This window comes from Pan troglodytes, chromosome 11, assembly GCF_028858775.2.
Source record: "Pan troglodytes isolate AG18354 chromosome 11, NHGRI_mPanTro3-v2.0_pri, whole genome shotgun sequence".
Classification (NCBI taxonomy): Eukaryota; Metazoa; Chordata; class Mammalia; order Primates; family Hominidae; genus Pan; species Pan troglodytes.
Genome location: NC_072409.2, coordinates 20,723,913 through 20,742,616, shown reverse-complemented (window position 1 = coordinate 20,742,616; position 18,704 = coordinate 20,723,913). Strand labels below are relative to the sequence as shown.

Sequence of the window (18,704 nt, the reverse complement as noted above, 5' to 3'; positions counted from 1 at the left end):
TTCCCAATCTTCTTGTACTTTTCAAACTGTGTTTCAGTTGAGGTTTATTTTCAGTTTTGTATGTGAGTTTCTTTACAAGAAGGGGCGGGCCAAATTGTGTCCTGCAAAAACCTACATATCGAAGTCCTAACCCCTCTACCTCAGACTATGACTGTATATGGAGAGAGAGCCTTGAAAGAGGTATGTAAGGTAGAATGAGGTCATTATGGTGGGCCCTAATCCAACATAACTGGTGTCCTTATAAGAAGGGGAGATTAGAATTCAGACACACTTGCTGACACCTTGAGTTCAGACTGGAAGCCTCTAGAATTGTGAGAAAATAAATGTCTGTTGTTTAAGCCACCCAGTCTGTGGTATTTCCTTATGGCAGCCCCAGCAAACTAATACAAATAGTGTTTCCACAGCTGAAACAATATTGGAAAATCACCGTCATCCTAGAGAGTTACAAGGGCTATTTTAATAGAACCTGATTGTTTTCCTAAATTCACCAAGCCCAGGCAGAGGTCAGATGACTAATTGGGATAAAAGCCAACTAGCTTCCTCTTGCTGTTTCTTTAGCCACTGGTCTGCAGGCGTTTTCTTCTTCTAACTTCCTCTCCTGTGACAAAAGAGATATAACTATTAGAGAAACAAAAGTCCAGAATGCTAAGGTTGCCGCTTTCACTTCCTCTCACCCTTTAGCCCAGAACTGCTTTGAATACACCAATTGCTGTGGGGCGGCTCGAGGAAGAGAAGACACCAGTGCCTCAGAAACTGCTCGGTCGGACGGTGATAGCGAGCCACGCATTCACAGGGCCACTGCTGCTCACAGAAGCAGTGAGGATGATGCCAGGATGATGTCTGCCTCGCGCCTGGCTGGGACTCTGATCCCAGCCATGGCCTTCCTCTCCTGCGTGAGACCAGAAAGCTGGGAGCCCTGCGTGGAGGTATGTGGCTGGAGCCAGCTCCTCTGAACTTTCCCTCACTTCTGCCCAGAACTTCTCACTGTGTGCCCTGGTTTGTTTATTTTTGCAAAAAAAAAAAAAAAAAAAAGAGTTAAATTACCTTAAAGACTCAAGAAGCCACAGAGATCAAATAATTCATTGTTACAGGGCACTAGAGGCAGCCATTGGGGGTTTGTTCCATTTGGAAATTTTGAGTGCTAACAGGGGCATGAGATAACATAGATCTGCTTAAGGTCCCTGCTCTGCTACCTTGTGGCTATGTGAAGAAATTATCAAACCTGTCTGAGACTAGTTTTCGCATCTGTAAGAGAATTATAATACCTTCTTCACTAGAGAGTAAGCAGACTGCTTCAGTGTCATTTCTTCCCACTGGTGGTCTTTACACTCAGCTTCAAGCAGTCACCCTGCTCCTTTCAATCTCAGGAAAAAGATGGCTTTTGTGTGTGTGTCTCTAGAGAAAGAACTTTCTAAGTGGGTGTCAGACTTCTGTATGCAGTAATATAGTTTAGTCCAGAGGATGAAAAAAATAGAATGAAAAAGGAAAAGAGAGAGAGAGAGAAGAAAAAAGCAAGAGGGAAATATGTATAATGTCAGCTAATGCAACAGTTTCTTTCTTAGTGAAATACCAATCAGCTGGTTGGTAATCTTATTCATGATGGATCTCTTTTGTTTTTCCCCTGCGCAGACTTCACAGTTGCTTTAGAAACCCATAGTAGAGCCGAACAGCTAAGAAAATGATTTACAGTGAGGCAGGGTCAGAAACTCAAGAGAGAAAAAGCCAGCTGCAGTCCTGAAGTTGAGGATATAGGAGAAAATCAAGTAATATTTAGCAAAGACTAATTCATTATCTCGAAGCCATCCCTTCCCTCAATTCCCTGCCCATAGTCCTCCTCCTTGTCCTCTTCTCTCTATCCCTCTGCTGTTAGGTTAATGGAGATAGATTTTCTAATTAGGCTCACTGCGAGATAAAACCACAGCCAAATTTGACTTCTTTTCCCCATGTACCTTTTCCTGTCAGTCCCTGAAGCCTGTCCATCCCTGCCCATCCCCTTAGTGCCACTGTAAGGCAGGCCCTCATTTCCCCTGGCATTGACTCTTACACACTAACTGCTTTCCTGATTCCAGTCTTCTTCCTTTAATTCATTCTGCATGTTCTTGTTTGTTATGTACTTGCATTTGTTGTTATTATTTTTCCTTAGGCTTCAATCTAACAAATTATTCTCCTTAAAAACTTTTAATAACTCTCCATTGCCATTAGAACAGCTTTCTACCACAGGGCCTTTGCACTGGCTATTTCTTCTACCTAGAATGCTAGATCAGTGCTATCCATTGGCAATATTATGTGAACCACATATGTACTTTTAAAGTTTTTAGTAGCCTCATTAAAAAAAGAAACAAGTGAATTTAATTTCGATAATAGTTTTATTTAACTTAGCGTATTTAAAATAATGTTTAAAATTTTAATATATATTTACCTATTACTGATATTTTTACATTCCTTGTTTGGTACTAAGTCTGGAATTTAGTATATATTTTACATTTACCACACTTCTCAATTTACACTATTCACATTTCTTGTGTTTGATAACTGTGTGTGGCTAGTGACTACCGTATTGGTCAGTGCAGCCCAAGTCCTTTTCATGCTTTAATCACTCCATTCAGATCTCTGCTTAAATGTCCCCTCCTCAGGGCAGTCTTCCTTGATTGCCCCATGGAGAGCTCTCCAGCCTCACTTATTTGCCTCAAATCCCCTTATACTGCTTAATATTTTTTTTTCTAGAGCACAACATTTTATATTTTTGTTTGTTTATTTTCTCTCTCTCCCTTTGTAATGGAATCGGTAAGGAGGCAGGATCATTGCTGGTTTTATTTACCACTATATTTCCAGTGGCCAGCACACAGTAGCCGCTAGATGTGTAAGTGATAAATGATTGAAATAATTGCTGCAGGACGAAGTCTGAGGCCCTCCTGATCTGGCTTGCCCTCTTACTTAGGTTTCACCACTCCCACCACTCACCAGCTAATCTGAGTTTGTTTTCCACTCTTTACGTGCTCACGTTGTCCTCTCCTTAGGACATGTTTTTCTTCCCCTTTCCACATATCTAAACCTTACTCATCTTCCAAGACCCACTTTAAAATCTTCCTTTTCTGGGAAGCCTTTCCTGAATCCAGACTTGATCTCTGCTTTCTCTGAACCACAGGACATATTTTCTAAGCCTATTTTATGGCCCCTTGAGATAGTGTTAGCTTTGCTCCTATCTAAACTCTTACTCTAGACTGTGAGTCCATTGAAGTCTGGAGCTGCATCATATTTTTCTTTGTAATGCCCACAGCGCTTGGCAGGAAATGCCTACAATTTGGACTTAAGTAAACCTTCATTTAATCAGTTATTCAATCAGTTATTGATTCAGCAAATATTTATTGAGCATCAACCATTTGCCAGACACCATTCTGAGTGCTGGAGACAAAGCAGTGGGCAAACCCATCAAACTTGCAATGGAATACAGGAGATGAACAATACGATGAGAACAATCAGATAGACAACATAATGTTAGATGGTTGTGCATCCTGTGAAAGGGAATAAAAGAGGGCAAAGAAAGAGTGCCTGGCACTGTTTCTATTAGACAATATTGTCTTTGAGGCTCCATGGCTTGCAACATTTAAGCAGACATACGAATGAAGATCTGCATGTTTGAACTCTGACTTTGCGCATATTACTTCATTTCTTTGAATTTCCATTTTCCTCATCTTTAAATGCTTATTTGAAGATTAAGTGAAAGTATATAACAAACAAGAACTATGCAGGCATATGGTAAGGGATTAATAATAGATGATAATAATTAATGTTAACATCTATTGATCACTTATACTGTAGCGGGCTTTTAAATAAACTCTTCAAACACCATATCTCATTTAATCCTTCAAACATTCTATTGGTTTCAAACAACAGAAAACTACAATTAGCTGGCTTCTGCAAGGAATTTTGTTGGAGGAAATGACAGCATCCAGAAATTAGATGGGAGCGTTAGAGAATTAGGCTTACAAAGAATGTGGGAAAGTAGGCTAGAAAGCAGTGTAAGAACGAAGACAGCATAAAGCACTTGACCTTATTTACTAGATTCCACCATGGGAATCCATGCACTGTAAAGATTTCCCCCTATTTCTACATCACTCTGCTCAAGGGTCAATGAGCCAAGAAAAAGAATGCAGTTGTCAAAATCTGGGCCATGACTAAGGAAGGTCTGGACATCTTGACTGCCAGACAGTCTCCCCAATGATATGGAGTATTTAGAATGATACTGGATATTTTATTTATTTTTTGTATTTTCAACTTTTAAGTTCAGAGGCACATGTGCAGAGCATGCAGGTTTATTACATAAGTAAATGTGTGCCATGGTGATTTGCTGCATAGATCATGAAAATATGGAACGCATCACGGATTTGTGTGTCATCCTTGTGCAGGGGCCATGCTCATCTTCTCTGTATCCTTCCAATTTTAGTATATGTGCTACTGCAGCAAGCACGATATTGGATATTTTATTACCTACATTTTACATATGATAAAATGAGGCTCACTGAGGTTTTTCTTTTGTTCGTTTTATTTTGTTTTGTTTTTAAAGACTTGGCCCTAAACCACACAGAAGAGCTGGCATGAAACCCAGAGCTTTCAGACTCCGGAGCCTCAGCCCTTCACCCCCTGATTCCATTGCTTCTTGCTAAATGCTGCCGTTTTATCACGGAGGTTAGAATGCTGAGCACGTAGTAGGTGCTCTTTACTTTCTAATCTAGAGTAAGACAATTTATAAGCATGAATTGAGTGAATGGATGGATGGATAGATGGATGGAAGGATGGACAGATGGATGAAAGGTTGACTGAATTTTGTGCTTGCACAAAAAGAGGCCCCCCTCCACCATCTCTGGTCTAGGAGAGGGGAGTTGGGAGACCATGCAGTAAAGATACTTCATGTCATGTGTAATCATTGCAGGTGGTTCCTAATATTACTTATCAATGCATGGAGCTGAATTTCTACAAAATCCCCGACAACCTCCCCTTCTCAACCAAGAACCTGGACCTGAGCTTTAATCCCCTGAGGCATTTAGGCAGCTATAGCTTCTTCAGTTTCCCAGAACTGCAGGTGCTGGATTTATCCAGGTAATGAATCCACTTTTACATACTGCACAAGGTGAGGTGTTCATTGTCCTATCATTTCATTATTGGACTGGAAAGCTTGGTTTGTGGAGTCTCATCTTCATTCACTTATTCATTCATACAACAGATGTCTTATTAACTATATAACCTTGAGCAAGCTACCTCTATTCTCCAGGTCTCAGTTTTCTAATCTGTGAAGTAGGCAGTTGGCTGAGACAGCTTCTAAGGGCAATTCTAATTTTAGGTTTTCTTTTAAGACAGGAGAGAAAATTAGCTTAAATTCTTTCATAAGCAGCTATTTATTGACTACTTGCTATATGTTGTACACTCTGCAAGAAGACAGGCATATATTGATATATAACACACAGCCCCTGTTGTTAAGGAGGCATATCTTCTTGAAAGAGTTAATACCTTAAAGTCCTGGATATGGTCCTGGGTACATAGTATATAGTCAACACATTTTAATTATGATTTTTTGGATCTGGAAACTGATATAAAGATAGCGACATATAACAGTAGGTGATATATTATGTTTAAACTAAAGGTAACTAATTGTATTTTTCAGAAGATGGGCCTTCTCTGTGGCAGGTAGTCAAGAAAGATTTCATGAACTGCATAAGATTCAAACAATGTCTAGAATATTAAAAGTAGTGTAGAGGATAGGGAATTAGGAAAAGACAAGTAACCCAAGGAGAAAGATGTCAAGATTAAAGGAAAACATCTGCTGTGGACAGGGAATAATGGCTAAGATTTTCTTTTCTGATGCAGGGAAGTATATCGTTTGTTGTGGCAGGTGAAATGTCATCTTGATATTTTAGGGGAACCAAATTCTAAAAGGGTTTTCATCATCGGGGCCTTATTTGCAAATCGAACTAGATAATGGATCATGTTCTCTGCAATGGTTTGTAAAACATTTCAAAACATTTTACATATTTTTTATTATAGAAATTATTGAGAAAGACTAAGGTCACAGTATAAAAATCCTTTTTAGAGCAGACATTTCTGTAGAAGAGTGAACATATGACCTATTATACTCTAATTTGGATATAGATAGGATGTAACAAAGGAGTAATGGAACAATTCAAAGGCAGTGGTATAGTGCATAGAGTCCTGTTGGGATCAGAAGACCTGAGCCAAGTTTACCCCCAACATTTATAACCATGTAACCTTAGGCATATTACTTCATCTCCCTTAATCTTAGTTTTCATATCTGATCAATGGAAATGATGAAACTTATCCTGCTGGATTAAATGTGATAATAAATATTAATATGCTATATATATTTAAATTTTTATAAAATATATTTTATAAGCATAAAGTATTCTTACAGAATTTCATTAGGTTTTTAAAATAATTTCAACTTTTATTTTTGATTCAGGGATTTACATGGTTATATTGCGTAATGCTGAGGTGTAGGGTACAATCGATACCATCACTCAGGTAGTGAGCATAGTACCCAATAGTTAGTTTTTCAACCCTTGCTGCTTTCTCTCTATCCTCTCTCTAGTAATCCCCAGGGTCTATTTTTGTCATCTTTATGTCCATGTGTACTCCATGTTTGGCTCCTACTTATAAAGTGAGAACTCATGGTATTTGGCTTTCTGTTCCTTTGTTAATTTGCTTAGGATAATGGCTACTAGCTGCATCTATGCCATTATGTTCTAAATTTCAGTTTCCTGCATGAAAATTTTGTCAAGTACTCTATTAAGGTAGACCACCTCTCCCTTTTTTTTTTTTTCAAACAAGAAGTAGTTTTTCACCAAACAATGTCTCTTATGTAATTCATCTTCAACCCACTGGATACCCAATAAACTTGCCCCAGAAACCTTAAATCTATGCTTACAGAGAGGCCAGCTTCCCTTCTGGTTAACCCATAGGAGATTCTGAATTAGGGCAAGCACAAATGATAGCACAATAGACATCCTTTGCCTTTTCGTACAGTGTTCACATACAGTAACTCAACTAGTCTTGTAAGAATGCTTTGTGATAGACCAGGCAGCCTTCTTTCCCCTATAGAAATATATATATATTTCTTTTTATAGGTGAGGAAACTGAAGCTTGAATAATTTAAGTGACTTATATACATTATCATTGCTTGTTAGCCACAGACCAGAGATTTAAGTTCACATCTCCAGAATCCAACTTAAATGTTTTCTTTGTCTTAATACTCTACTTCTCTAAAGTGATTATCACCAATGTAATGATATAGAGACACAGAAAGACCCTTTCATTCTCGCCTAATGTATAGAGTAATGCAGAGATAGAATGATGGGCTATAAAAATCATATAATTGAAAGAAAGAACTTCAAAAATAATCAAGTTCAGCTGTTTGATTTATAAATGTGATAATTAAAACCTAGAGAGGAAAAGAGGTACTCAAGATCACACAGTAGGAGAGGACTGCAGAAACACCAAACCCAAGCTCTTTTGTCCACTCTTCCAGCGTTCTTTCTACTATACTGCCTATCCTTTATCTAGTTACCAATAAATAACAAAAGCTTGGACCACAATGCTTTTATTGTCTAGGAAACTCCTGAAGAAGCTAAATAAAACGGGTGGGGAATATTGTAAATGTAATTCAGGCTGGATTAAGAAAGAACTTATTTGTACATTGTAACTGACAAGCACCTGCAATGCTGAAAGGAATTTTTCATTGGCTTGCTGTTCGCTGGCTGCATCAAAGCCCTGTCTCTAGGACATGTCTCTGAACATTGTGTGTAGCATGGCTTTCATTTCTTTTAGGATAAAATTCAAAACCCTTTATCTGGTTGGTAAACCTCTGCCTAATTGGAAACCTTCTTTCTCCACAACTCCATATTGTACACTCCAATTTCATCTCTGTTCTCCAACCATGGAAGCTATTTGTCATGATTCCTCCTTGTGTCATTTTTTGCTGTCAACCTTGGGGCTTTTGTGTTTGCTGTTCACTTCACCTCCTTTTATTGTTAACTTCTACTCATCTTTCAATTTTCAACTTAAGTGTTCTCAGAGAAGCCTACTTTGATTTTCTTGGTCCACAACGGTTCTCTGGATGTGAACTCTTATAGCACATAATTTTCACTTTTTTCCACAAAACTCGCTCCTATCACCTGTTACAAGCATTTACCTCTGATAACAACAACTTTCAAATATCTAGCTATCATGTAAGCACTTTTCATAAACATTATGAGTATCTGTGACACTTATGTGTAATTTTTCATATCTCTGAAATTGATATTTACCAGTCATTTATCTTGGCTACCAACTAACAGCTATCCATATTATCTGTACCAATCAGATGTATAATCACAATTTTGTGTGACAGAAAATGGCTAAACTTGATCCAAGGCTATTACATGCTTTATCAACTGCACAATCTTTATATATGTCAATTATTGATCTTTAACTGATTTCCTTCTTATGGATTTTCTCCTCTGCTTATCATGTATGCCTAACATGACAAAAAAGAGCCTATCATTGCAGCCAGTATGATAATACTCAGTCTGTGGGGCTTCTTATTTGCTTATTCCATCATCATCTGTCCTGCTTGATGTCTTTGCCTATGCACAATCATATGACCCATCACATCTGTATGAAGAGCTGGATGACTAGGATTAATATTCTATTTTAGGTTCTTATTCAGCAGAAATATTAGATCATCAATGTCTTTTTATTCCTGTAGGTGTGAAATCCAGACAATTGAAGATGGGGCATATCAGAGCCTAAGCCACCTCTCCACCTTAATATTGACAGGAAACCCCATCCAGAGTTTAGCCCTGGGAGCCTTTTCTGGACTATCAAGTTTACAGAAGCTGGTGGCTGTGGAGACAAATCTAGCATCTCTAGAGAACTTCCCCATTGGACATCTCAAAACTTTGAAAGAACTTAATGTGGCTCACAATCTTATCCAATCTTTCAAATTACCTGAGTATTTTTCTAATCTGACCAATCTAGAGCACTTGGACCTTTCCAGCAACAAGATTCAAAGTATTTATTGCACAGACTTGCGGGTTCTACATCAAATGCCCCTACTCAATCTCTCTTTAGACCTGTCCCTGAACCCTATGAACTTTATCCAACCAGGTGCATTTAAAGAAATTAGGCTTCATAAGCTGACTTTGAGAAATAATTTTGATAGTTTAAATGTAATGAAAACTTGTATTCAAGGTCTGGCTGGTTTAGAAGTCCATCGTTTGGTTCTGGGAGAATTTAGAAATGAAGGAAACTTGGAAAAGTTTGACAAATCTGCTCTAGAGGGCCTGTGCAATTTGACCATTGAAGAATTCCGATTAGCATACTTAGACTACTACCTCGATGATATTATTGACTTATTTAATTGTTTGACAAATGTTTCTTCATTTTCCCTGGTGAGTGTGACTATTAAAAGCGTAAAAGACTTTTCTTATAATTTCGGATGGCAACATTTAGAATTAGTTAACTGTAAATTTGGACAGTTTCCCACATTGAAACTCAAATCTCTCAAAAGGCTTACTTTCACTTCCAACAAAGGTGGGAATGCTTTTTCAGAAGTTGATCTACCAAGCCTTGAGTTTCTAGATCTCAGTAGAAATGGCTTGAGTTTCAAAGGTTGCTGTTCTCAAAGTGATTTTGGGACAACCAGCCTAAAGTATTTAGATCTGAGCTTCAATGGTGTTATTACCATGAGTTCAAACTTCTTGGGCTTAGAACAACTAGAACATCTGGATTTCCAGCATTCCAATTTGAAACAAATGAGTGAGTTTTCAGTATTCCTATCACTCAGAAACCTCATTTACCTTGACATTTCTCATACTCACACCAGAGTTGCTTTCAATGGCATCTTCAATGGCTTGTCCAGTCTCGAAGTCTTGAAAATGGCTGGCAATTCTTTCCAGGAAAACTTCCTTCCAGATATCTTCACAGAGCTGAGAAACTTGACCTTCCTGGACCTCTCTCAGTGTCAACTGGAGCAGTTGTCTCCAACAGCATTTAACTCACTCTCCAGTCTTCAGGTACTAAATATGAGCCACAACAACTTCTTTTCATTGGATACGTTTCCTTATAAGTGTCTGAACTCCCTCCAGGTTCTTGATTACAGTCTCAATCACATAATGACTTCCAAAAAACAGGAACTACAGCATTTTCCAAGTAGTCTAGCTTTCTTAAATCTTACTCAGAATGACTTTGCTTGTACTTGTGAACACCAAAGTTTCCTGCAATGGATCAAGGACCAGAGGCAGCTCTTGGTGGAAGTTGAACGAATGGAATGTGCAACACCTTCAGATAAGCAGGGCATGCCTGTGCTGAGTTTGAATATCACCTGTCAGATGAATAAGACCATCATTGGTGTGTCGGTCCTCAGTGTGCTTGTAGTATCTGTTGTAGCAGTTCTGGTCTATAAGTTCTATTTTCACCTGATGCTTCTTGCTGGCTGCATAAAGTATGGTAGAGGTGAAAACATCTATGATGCCTTTGTTATCTACTCAAGCCAGGATGAGGACTGGGTAAGGAATGAGCTAGTAAAGAATTTAGAAGAAGGGGTGCCTCCATTTCAGCTCTGCCTTCACTACAGAGACTTTATTCCCGGTGTGGCCATTGCTGCCAACATCATCCATGAAGGTTTCCATAAAAGCCGAAAGGTGATTGTTGTGGTGTCCCAGCACTTCATCCAGAGCCGCTGGTGTATCTTTGAATATGAGATTGCTCAGACCTGGCAGTTTCTGAGCAGTCGTGCTGGTATCATCTTCATTGTCCTGCAGAAGGTGGAGAAGACCCTGCTCAGGCGGCAGGTGGAGCTGTACCGCCTTCTCAGCAGGAACACTTACCTGGAGTGGGAGGACAGTGTCCTGGGGCGGCACATCTTCTGGAGACGACTCAGAAAAGCCCTGCTGGATGGTAAATCATGGAATCCAGAAGGAACAGTGGGTACAGGATGCAATTGGCAGGAAGCAACATCTATCTGAAGAGGAAAAATAAAAACCTCCTGAGGCATTTCTTGCCCAGCTGGGTCCAACACTTGTTCAGTTAATAAGTATTAAATGCTGCCACATGTCAGGCCTTATGCTAAGGGTGAGTAATTCCATGGTGCACTAGATATGCGGGGCTGCTAATCTCAAGGAGCTTCCAGTGCAGAGGGAATAAATGCTGGACTAAAATACAGAGTCTTCCAGGTGGGCATTTCAACCAACTCAGTCAAGGAACCCATGACAAAGAAAGTCATTTCAACTCTTACCTCATCAAGTTGAATAAAGACAGAGAAAGCAGAAAGAGACATTGTTCTTTTCCTGAGTCTTTTGAATGGAAATTGTATTATGTTATAGCCATCATAAAACCATTTTGGTAGTTTTGACTGAACTGGGTGTTCACTTTTTCCTTTTTGATTGAATACAATTTAAATTCTACTTGATGACTGCAGTCGTCAAGGGGCTCCTGATGCAAGATGCCCCTTCCATTTTAAGTCTGTCTCCTTACAGAGGTTAAAGTCTAGTGGCTAATTCCTAAGGAAACCTGATTAACACATGCTCACAACCATCCTGGTCATTCTCGAGCATGTTCTATTTTTTAACTAATCACCCCTGATATATTTTTATTTTTATGTATCCAGTTTTCATTTTTTTACGTCTTGCCTATAAGCTAATATCATAAATAAGGTTGTTTAAGATGTGCTTCAAATGTCCATATTAACCACTATTTTTCAAGGAAGTATGGAAAAGTACACTCTGTCACTTTGTCACTCGATGTCATTCCAAAGTTATTGCCTACTAAGTAATGACTGTCATGAAAGCAGCATTGAAATAATTTGTTTAAAGGGGGCACTCTTTTAAACGGGAAGAAAATTTCTGCTTCCTGGTCTTATCATGGACAATTTGGGCTAGAGGCAGGAAGGAAGTGGGATGACCTCAGGAGGTCACCTTTTCTTGACTCCAGAAACATATGGGCTGATAAACCCGGGGTGACCTCATGAAATGAGTTGCAGCAGAAGTTTATTTTTTTCAGAACAAGTGATGTTTGATGGACCTCTGAATCTCTTTAGGGAGACACAGATGGCTGGGATCCCTCCCCTGTACCCTTCTCACTGCCAGGAGAACTATGTGTGAAGGGATTCAAGGCAGGGAGTATACATTGCTGTTTCCTGTTGGGCAATGCTCCCTGACCACATTTTGGGAAGAGTGGATGTTATCATTGAGAAAACAATGTGTCTGGAATTAATGGGGTTCTTATAAAGAAGGTTCCCAGAAAAGAATGTTCATCCAGCCTCCTCAGAAACAGAACATTCAAGAAAAGGATAATCAGGATGTCATCAGGGAAATGAAAATAAAAACCACAATGAGATATCACCTTATACCAGGTAGAATGGCTACTATAAAAAAATGAAGTGTCATCAAGGATATAGAGAAATTGGAACCCTTCTTCACTGCTGGAGGGAATGGAAAATGGTGTAGCCGTTATGAAAAACAGTACGGAGATTTCTCAAAAATTAAAAATAGAACTACTATATGATCCAGCAATCTCACTTCTGTATATATACCCAAAATAATTGAAATCAGAATTTCAAGAAAATATTTACACTCCCATGTTCATTGTGGCACTCTTCACAATCACTGTTTCCAAAGTTATGGAAACAACCCAAATTTCCATTGAAAAATAAATGGACAAAGAAAATGTGCGTATACGTACAATGGGATATTATTCAGCCTAAAAAAGGGGGGAATCCTGTTATTTATGACAACATGAATAAACCCGGAGGCCATTATGCTATGTAAAATGAGCAAGTAACAGAAAGACAAATACTGCCTGATTTCATTTATATGAGGTTCTAAAATAGTCAAACTCATAGAAGCAGAGAATAGAACAGTGGTTCCTAGGGAAAAGGAGGAAGGGAGAAATGAGGAAATAGGGAGTTGTCTAATTGGTATAAAACTATAGTATGCAAGATGAATTAGCCCTAAAGATCAGCTGTATAGCAGAGTTCCTATAATGAACAATACTGTATTATGCGCTTAACATTTTGTTAAGAGGGTACCTCTCATGTTAAGTGTTCTTACCATATACATATACACAAGGAAGCTTTTGGAGGTGATGGATATATTTATTACCTTGATTGTGGTGATGGTTTGACAGGTTATGTGACTATGTCTAAACTCATCAAATTGTATACATTAAATATATGCAGTTTTATAATATCAATTATGTCTGAATGAAGCTATAAAAAAGAAAAGACAACAAAATTCAGTTGTCAAAACTGGAAATATGACCACAGTCAGAAGTGTTTGTTACTGAGTGTTTCAGAGTGTGTTTGGTTTGAGCAGGTCTAGGGTGATTGAACATCCCTGGGTGTGTTTCCATGTCTCATGTACTAGTGAAAGTAGATGTGTGCATTTGTGCACATATCCCTATGTATCCCTATCAGGGCTGTGTGTATTTGAAAGTGTGTGTGTCCGCATGATCATATCTGTATAGAAGAGAGTGTGATTATATTTCTTGAAGAATACATCCATTTGAAGTGGATGTCTATGGCTGTTTGAGATGAGTTCTCTACTCTTGTGCTTGTACAGTAGTCTCCCCTTATCCCTTATGCTTGGTGGATATGTTCTTAGACCCCAAGTGGATCTCTGAGACCGCAGATGGTACCAAACCTCATATATGCAATATTTTTTCCTATACATAAATACCTAAGATAAAGTTCATCTTCTGAATTAGGCACAGTAAGAGATTAACAATAACTAACAATAAAATTGAATAGTTAATATATTGTAATAAAAGTTACGTGAATGTGATCTCTTTCTCTCTCGCTGTCTCTCTTAAAATATCTTATTGTACTGTACTAACCTATTTTCAGACCATAACTGACCATGAAACCTGGGAAAGTGAAACTGTGGATAAGTGAGGAATTAACATACATACATGATTGTTTATCTACAGATGTATGCCTCAGTTTCTTAGTATGCTTGAAAATGTATGATTTTGTGTATATCCGTGCTACTTGTAAGTGTGGTTCTATTCATATTTGAATATGAATTCTGCATAAGTGTGTTTATTCAAGCAAATGTACAAGGCTCTGAGAAGGAAGATCAACATACAACTTGGAGTATTTCAGGGCTGAAATATTCAAGGCTGACATTGGCCTCCTTCCTATCAGTTCCCTCTCCCAGATGGAAATTCTAGAAATGGCAGGTGAGGTGGACAAGCAGGGAAAGAAATTATATGCATAGAACAGAAGGAGAAGAAAGAGTAAAGTCAGGCCTCAGACAGCCTCTTTTTAGCTCTTTAAATCCTCTGGATTTAAGAGGGATAAAGGGTGGAATAAGGATAAATTAATGCCAATTATAATGCCTTAAATTTGTGTGATACCTTACAACTTGAAACATATTCACAAAACTATATTTGAATATCTCATTAGCTGAGTAAGGTAGCAAATCATAATTAACTTTTTCCATTTTATTGATGGGAAAGCTGAAGTTCAATGAAGTAAATTTTTCAATAGGCCACAGAGTAGGAAAGTGACAAAACCTGAGCCTGGGCCTCCAGGTCACTCAAGGACACTTTTCTTTCTTCCACACCCAATTGCTTCATACTTAAAGTTGGCAAAAAAGGAAGTGAAACTCCTGCAGTTTTCTGTGTGGTTGACACTAGCAAGGGTTTCTCAATTGAAGCCATGAATCATTAAGCCAATACATATGCATATATGTTATACATACCAAATGATTTATTTATAACCCTATCTTTCCATAAAGGACTTGAAGGAGCTTCAAACAAAGGATATGTGAACAATAGGGTTAATCAATAATAAGTAGAAAATCTGGACATAGAATAAAAAGAGGAGAGAAAGACACCGAGAATGAGCGTTAACACAGTGCTTTCCATTTTTCTGGTGTTTTGAGTAGCGTGGCTTTTGGAGAAAGCCAAAACTCAAATTCATTCCTTATCAACTGTGTGCCTTGGGCTCCATTTCTCTGAGAGTCTGCTTAGCTCCAACGTAAAATAAGAATAGAACTATGACTTTGTAAGGTTGCTCTAAGGATTGAAAATCATGTATTATGTTCAATACGGGGACACTGTCCTTATGGGTGAGTATTCCCCTAAGACTTTATTAAGAGGGCACTAGGAGAAGCACTAGGAGGTCTTCTCCGTAACAACACTAAAGTAATTGCTATTTTTCCAGCCTGTGGAACCACAGAAGTGACTGTAACTAAAATTAGACATTTCTTTCTGATTCATTCTCTACTCACGGGATTGTCAGACCCCAGTCTTCTTCTGGACTCTATAAACTTTTTAGAAATCATCAGCAGGCTCCTGGAGAGGCTTAAATGAACTCACACAATATGTGACAGTGAACTCCCTGGGAGAGTGAAAACCAAAGTCTAAGCCAGTGTCTCCATTTACTTGTGTGATTGTGGGCAAGTCATTCAAGTGCTTTGAGGCTCAGGTCTTAATACACGAAATGGAGGTAATAATACCTTGTTGGCAGACCTCACTTGGTTAAAATGATAATGTTGATAGTTACAATAGTTACATTTAATTGATCAATGGTTTTATGCAAGGGCTTTATTTGTGCTATCTCACTTAGTTTGTCACATCAATGAATTAGAAAGATACTAAAGTATTTCCAATTTACAAATGAGGAGTCTGAGTCTGGGAGTCATTCTATCATGTGTCCACTGTCACCTGCTCATTGGTGGCAGCACTGAGATTAGGATCTAAGTCCACTTCACTGCAGAGGCAGGGCTTCTAAATACTGTTCTATGGCAAGAGCACCCTGCTCTCACAAAATGCATAAAACTTCCTATCTCACCATTATAATTTTGACTGATATTAAACAAAGAGAAGTAGTATTATTATTACTTGTTTTTATTTATATTACAGCTGTAAGAGCCAGGAAAAATGTGATCTAAGTTATGTGATCAAAGATTTTTTAACAGTGAACAAATCAGGCCCACTAGATGATGGCCTTTCTTTGAACAACATGCCTAGGGTTGCTCTATCATGTCTACAGTTGGTCTGACTTCCTGACGGGCATCACAGACTTGTGATTAAACACAGAGGTTATGGGGGAAGTTCCAAAAGCTTAGGACTTTCCAGATGGTTGGAATAAGATCACACACTCTGGCTGCCCTTATGGAGATCACCGAACTTTTCAACTCAAAGTAAAATCTGTGGAGTAAATGGTTGATCAAAAGGAACCAAATATATTGAGCACCATGCGTGATCATCTGATCGTTACTGCTACCTTGTGAGTTAAAGGCTACTCTTCTCATTTTAGAAATGAGAAAAGAGATGCCCAGAGAGGACGAGTAACTCGCCTTAGGTCACACAGCTTATATTAATCACAATAACATTTGCCACACCTTCTGTATTTTTTCTAAGTTGCTAAGCTTTTGGCGCATGTCTGGCACCGTTTTAGTTGTATATTATTTCATTTAATTGTTCAAATGACCTTCTGATGCAGGTATTTGTAGCTTTGCCATTCCACAGATGAAGAAACAGATGAAAGGACTGAATTGTTCAATTGGAAGGAGCAGAATCAGGATATGAACTTGGTTTGGCCTGATTCTTGGGGCTGCATTCTTTCCATAACATAATTGCTTGCTGTGATGTCCTGGGCTACTCTGCCAGGGGTGGTTAGTGGAGTGAATGGAGAATAATTTAGACAAGGTCAGTAACTCCCATGCCATCTAGAAATTAAAAGTTTAAAAGGCAGAGTCTGCAACTCTCCTTGATTTCTACAGAAATAAAGATGATCCCTCCTGTGACAGTGCTAAGTGACAATTCTGAGTGTAAATGCGCTTTTTGGCACAAATTGTCCTGTCCTAATAGTCTTGATTATAATTATAAAATAATGGGTTTCTGAAAGGCTGCAAGCAGTTCTGGGAATGGCAATAAGGGTTTAGAAATGACGTGATGTTTATGAGAGAAGTGTTTTGTTGAAAATTAAACTCACGTTTAGGAGAAAGGATTGTGTTGTATGCTCCTAGGAAACTATCTCACTATGTAATTAAATCAAAACCAGCCAGTTACCAATTTGAGCTCTTGACTCATACTAACAACACCCCATTTCCCATGGGCCAAGCAAGGCAGGACTGACCTGAAATAACCCAGCCTGACTCTACCCACAGCCACCCCAGGACCTTGCCCCTCCGTCTTCCTAGGGCTCGGCCGTGAGACGCTAGTGCATGACCCTTCTTCTTCCTGGAACTGTCCTTGTCTTTCCCTTTAGACTCTGGGAGGTCTCTTCTCCTCCTCAAAAAGGAATAAACACTCTTTCTATTTGTGGGATTCCCTAGGAGACACTATATAAAAATAGAGTTAAAAAAACTATTTAAAAAAAAGACAACTTCATGTCTCTACTCTGACTTCATTTTTTTTTAAGATGGGTAACAAAGACTCTCTTCAAGGTTAGAAAATTTTATTTTAAGTTTTATAGATTTAGAGAGTGCAAGTGCAGTTTTGTTACATGAATATATTGCATAATGGTTTAGTCTGGGCTGTTAGCATAACCATCAACTGAACAGTGTACTTTGTACCTATTAGGTACTTTCTCATCCCTTAACCCCTTCCCACCTTTCTGAGTCCTCAATGTCTGTTATTTCATTCTCCATGTCCGTGTCTACAAATTATTTAGTTTCCACTCATAAGTGAGAGCATGAATGGAACTGGAGAAAAGTATTTTCTATCCCAAGATCGGTTCCTTGATCTTGTGTCTCCAGATCACTTGCTCTCTCTCTTACATCTTTTCTATCTTCTTCTAGCCTCTTCTTGCAAACTTCATTTTGACAAAGAATTCCAGGCAGTCTACAGCTGATTTTATTTCAATACAACTATGAAAATGGAAATCATATATGAAGATGACAAAGTTGACCAGGTCCCAAACTCTCACTTTTAAACAAATGCTTGGCTTATGAATCACTTAATGACTTTCATTCTACTATCTATGTGTCTGTGTATCTAGGTACTAATTATCTATCTTTATGATCTTTATTGCTAGAAATTCTGGTTCAATATCAGAGGTTAGTCCTAAGGAATTTATATTTTAAAATATTCTCCCAGTAATTTTCATGCACAGACAGATTTGGGAATTACTGTTATAATGGAAAATGGAGAATAACCACCCACATTTAATATGGTTATTGGTTGTGTTCTTGAGATTTATTGCTAAGATTCATGATAGCCAAGGCAAGGTCAGATAATGTAGTTTTATTTTACACTGTATAGTTGATTCTTCTCAATCCCACTAGATCAGACTCTTTGGGATACTAGGATTGGCCTATTTGATGGTGAGCTCACTACATCCATTTAGATGTTGTGTCCATGCAATCATTTTAGTTCTCCTAGTTTCTACCTATCACGTTGTCATTTTCCCTTCTTTATCATCCTGGGTAGCTGAGACCCCACATAAATATATGCCAGAAAAATGTCGTGGTCTTCTCTAAACTCTCTGAGGCATCTGTTGTCAATGTGATGTTGTTTTTTGTTTCCAGTCCAAAATATATCAAAGTAAAATTTAACTCCACTTTTGCTAAGTATTCATCTTGCCTTGAGTACTAAGATTCCAAAAACGACTTTTCCTAAAAAACACAGGATTTCCTTGCAAAAACTTGCTGGGCCACTGCCAGTCTTCCCAGAAACTCCTTTTTCCTTATCATTGAGGGGAATTG

General features: G+C 38.4%; 1 protein-coding gene and 1 non-coding gene across 4 annotated transcripts; one reads left to right on the top strand and one right to left on the bottom strand.

Moving 5' to 3' along the window:
• Positions 1-520: 520 nt before the first annotated feature.
• On the top strand, positions 521-13,829 carry TLR4 (toll like receptor 4). Of its 3 annotated transcripts, none has more exons than NM_001144863.1 (3): positions 834-926; positions 4,931-5,097; positions 8,756-11,015. In NM_001144863.1, the coding sequence occupies exons 1-3, from the start codon at positions 834-836 to the stop codon at positions 11,013-11,015; spliced, it is 2,520 nt and encodes an 839-aa protein (NP_001138335.1). The 3 variants fall into 3 exon arrangements, with proteins under 3 accessions (XP_063643380.1, NP_001138335.1, XP_009455379.2); XM_009457104.5 differs by lacking the exon at positions 834-926 and adding an exon at positions 4,572-4,686 and having other exon boundaries at positions 8,756-13,829; XM_063787310.1 differs by lacking the exon at positions 4,931-5,097 and having other exon boundaries at positions 521-926; positions 8,756-13,829.
• Positions 4,362-4,468, bottom strand: LOC112204515 (U6 spliceosomal RNA). The gene has a single exon (XR_002938147.1). It is a non-coding gene; the product is annotated as a U6 spliceosomal RNA (small nuclear RNA).
• Positions 13,830-18,704: the final 4,875 nt, after the last annotated feature.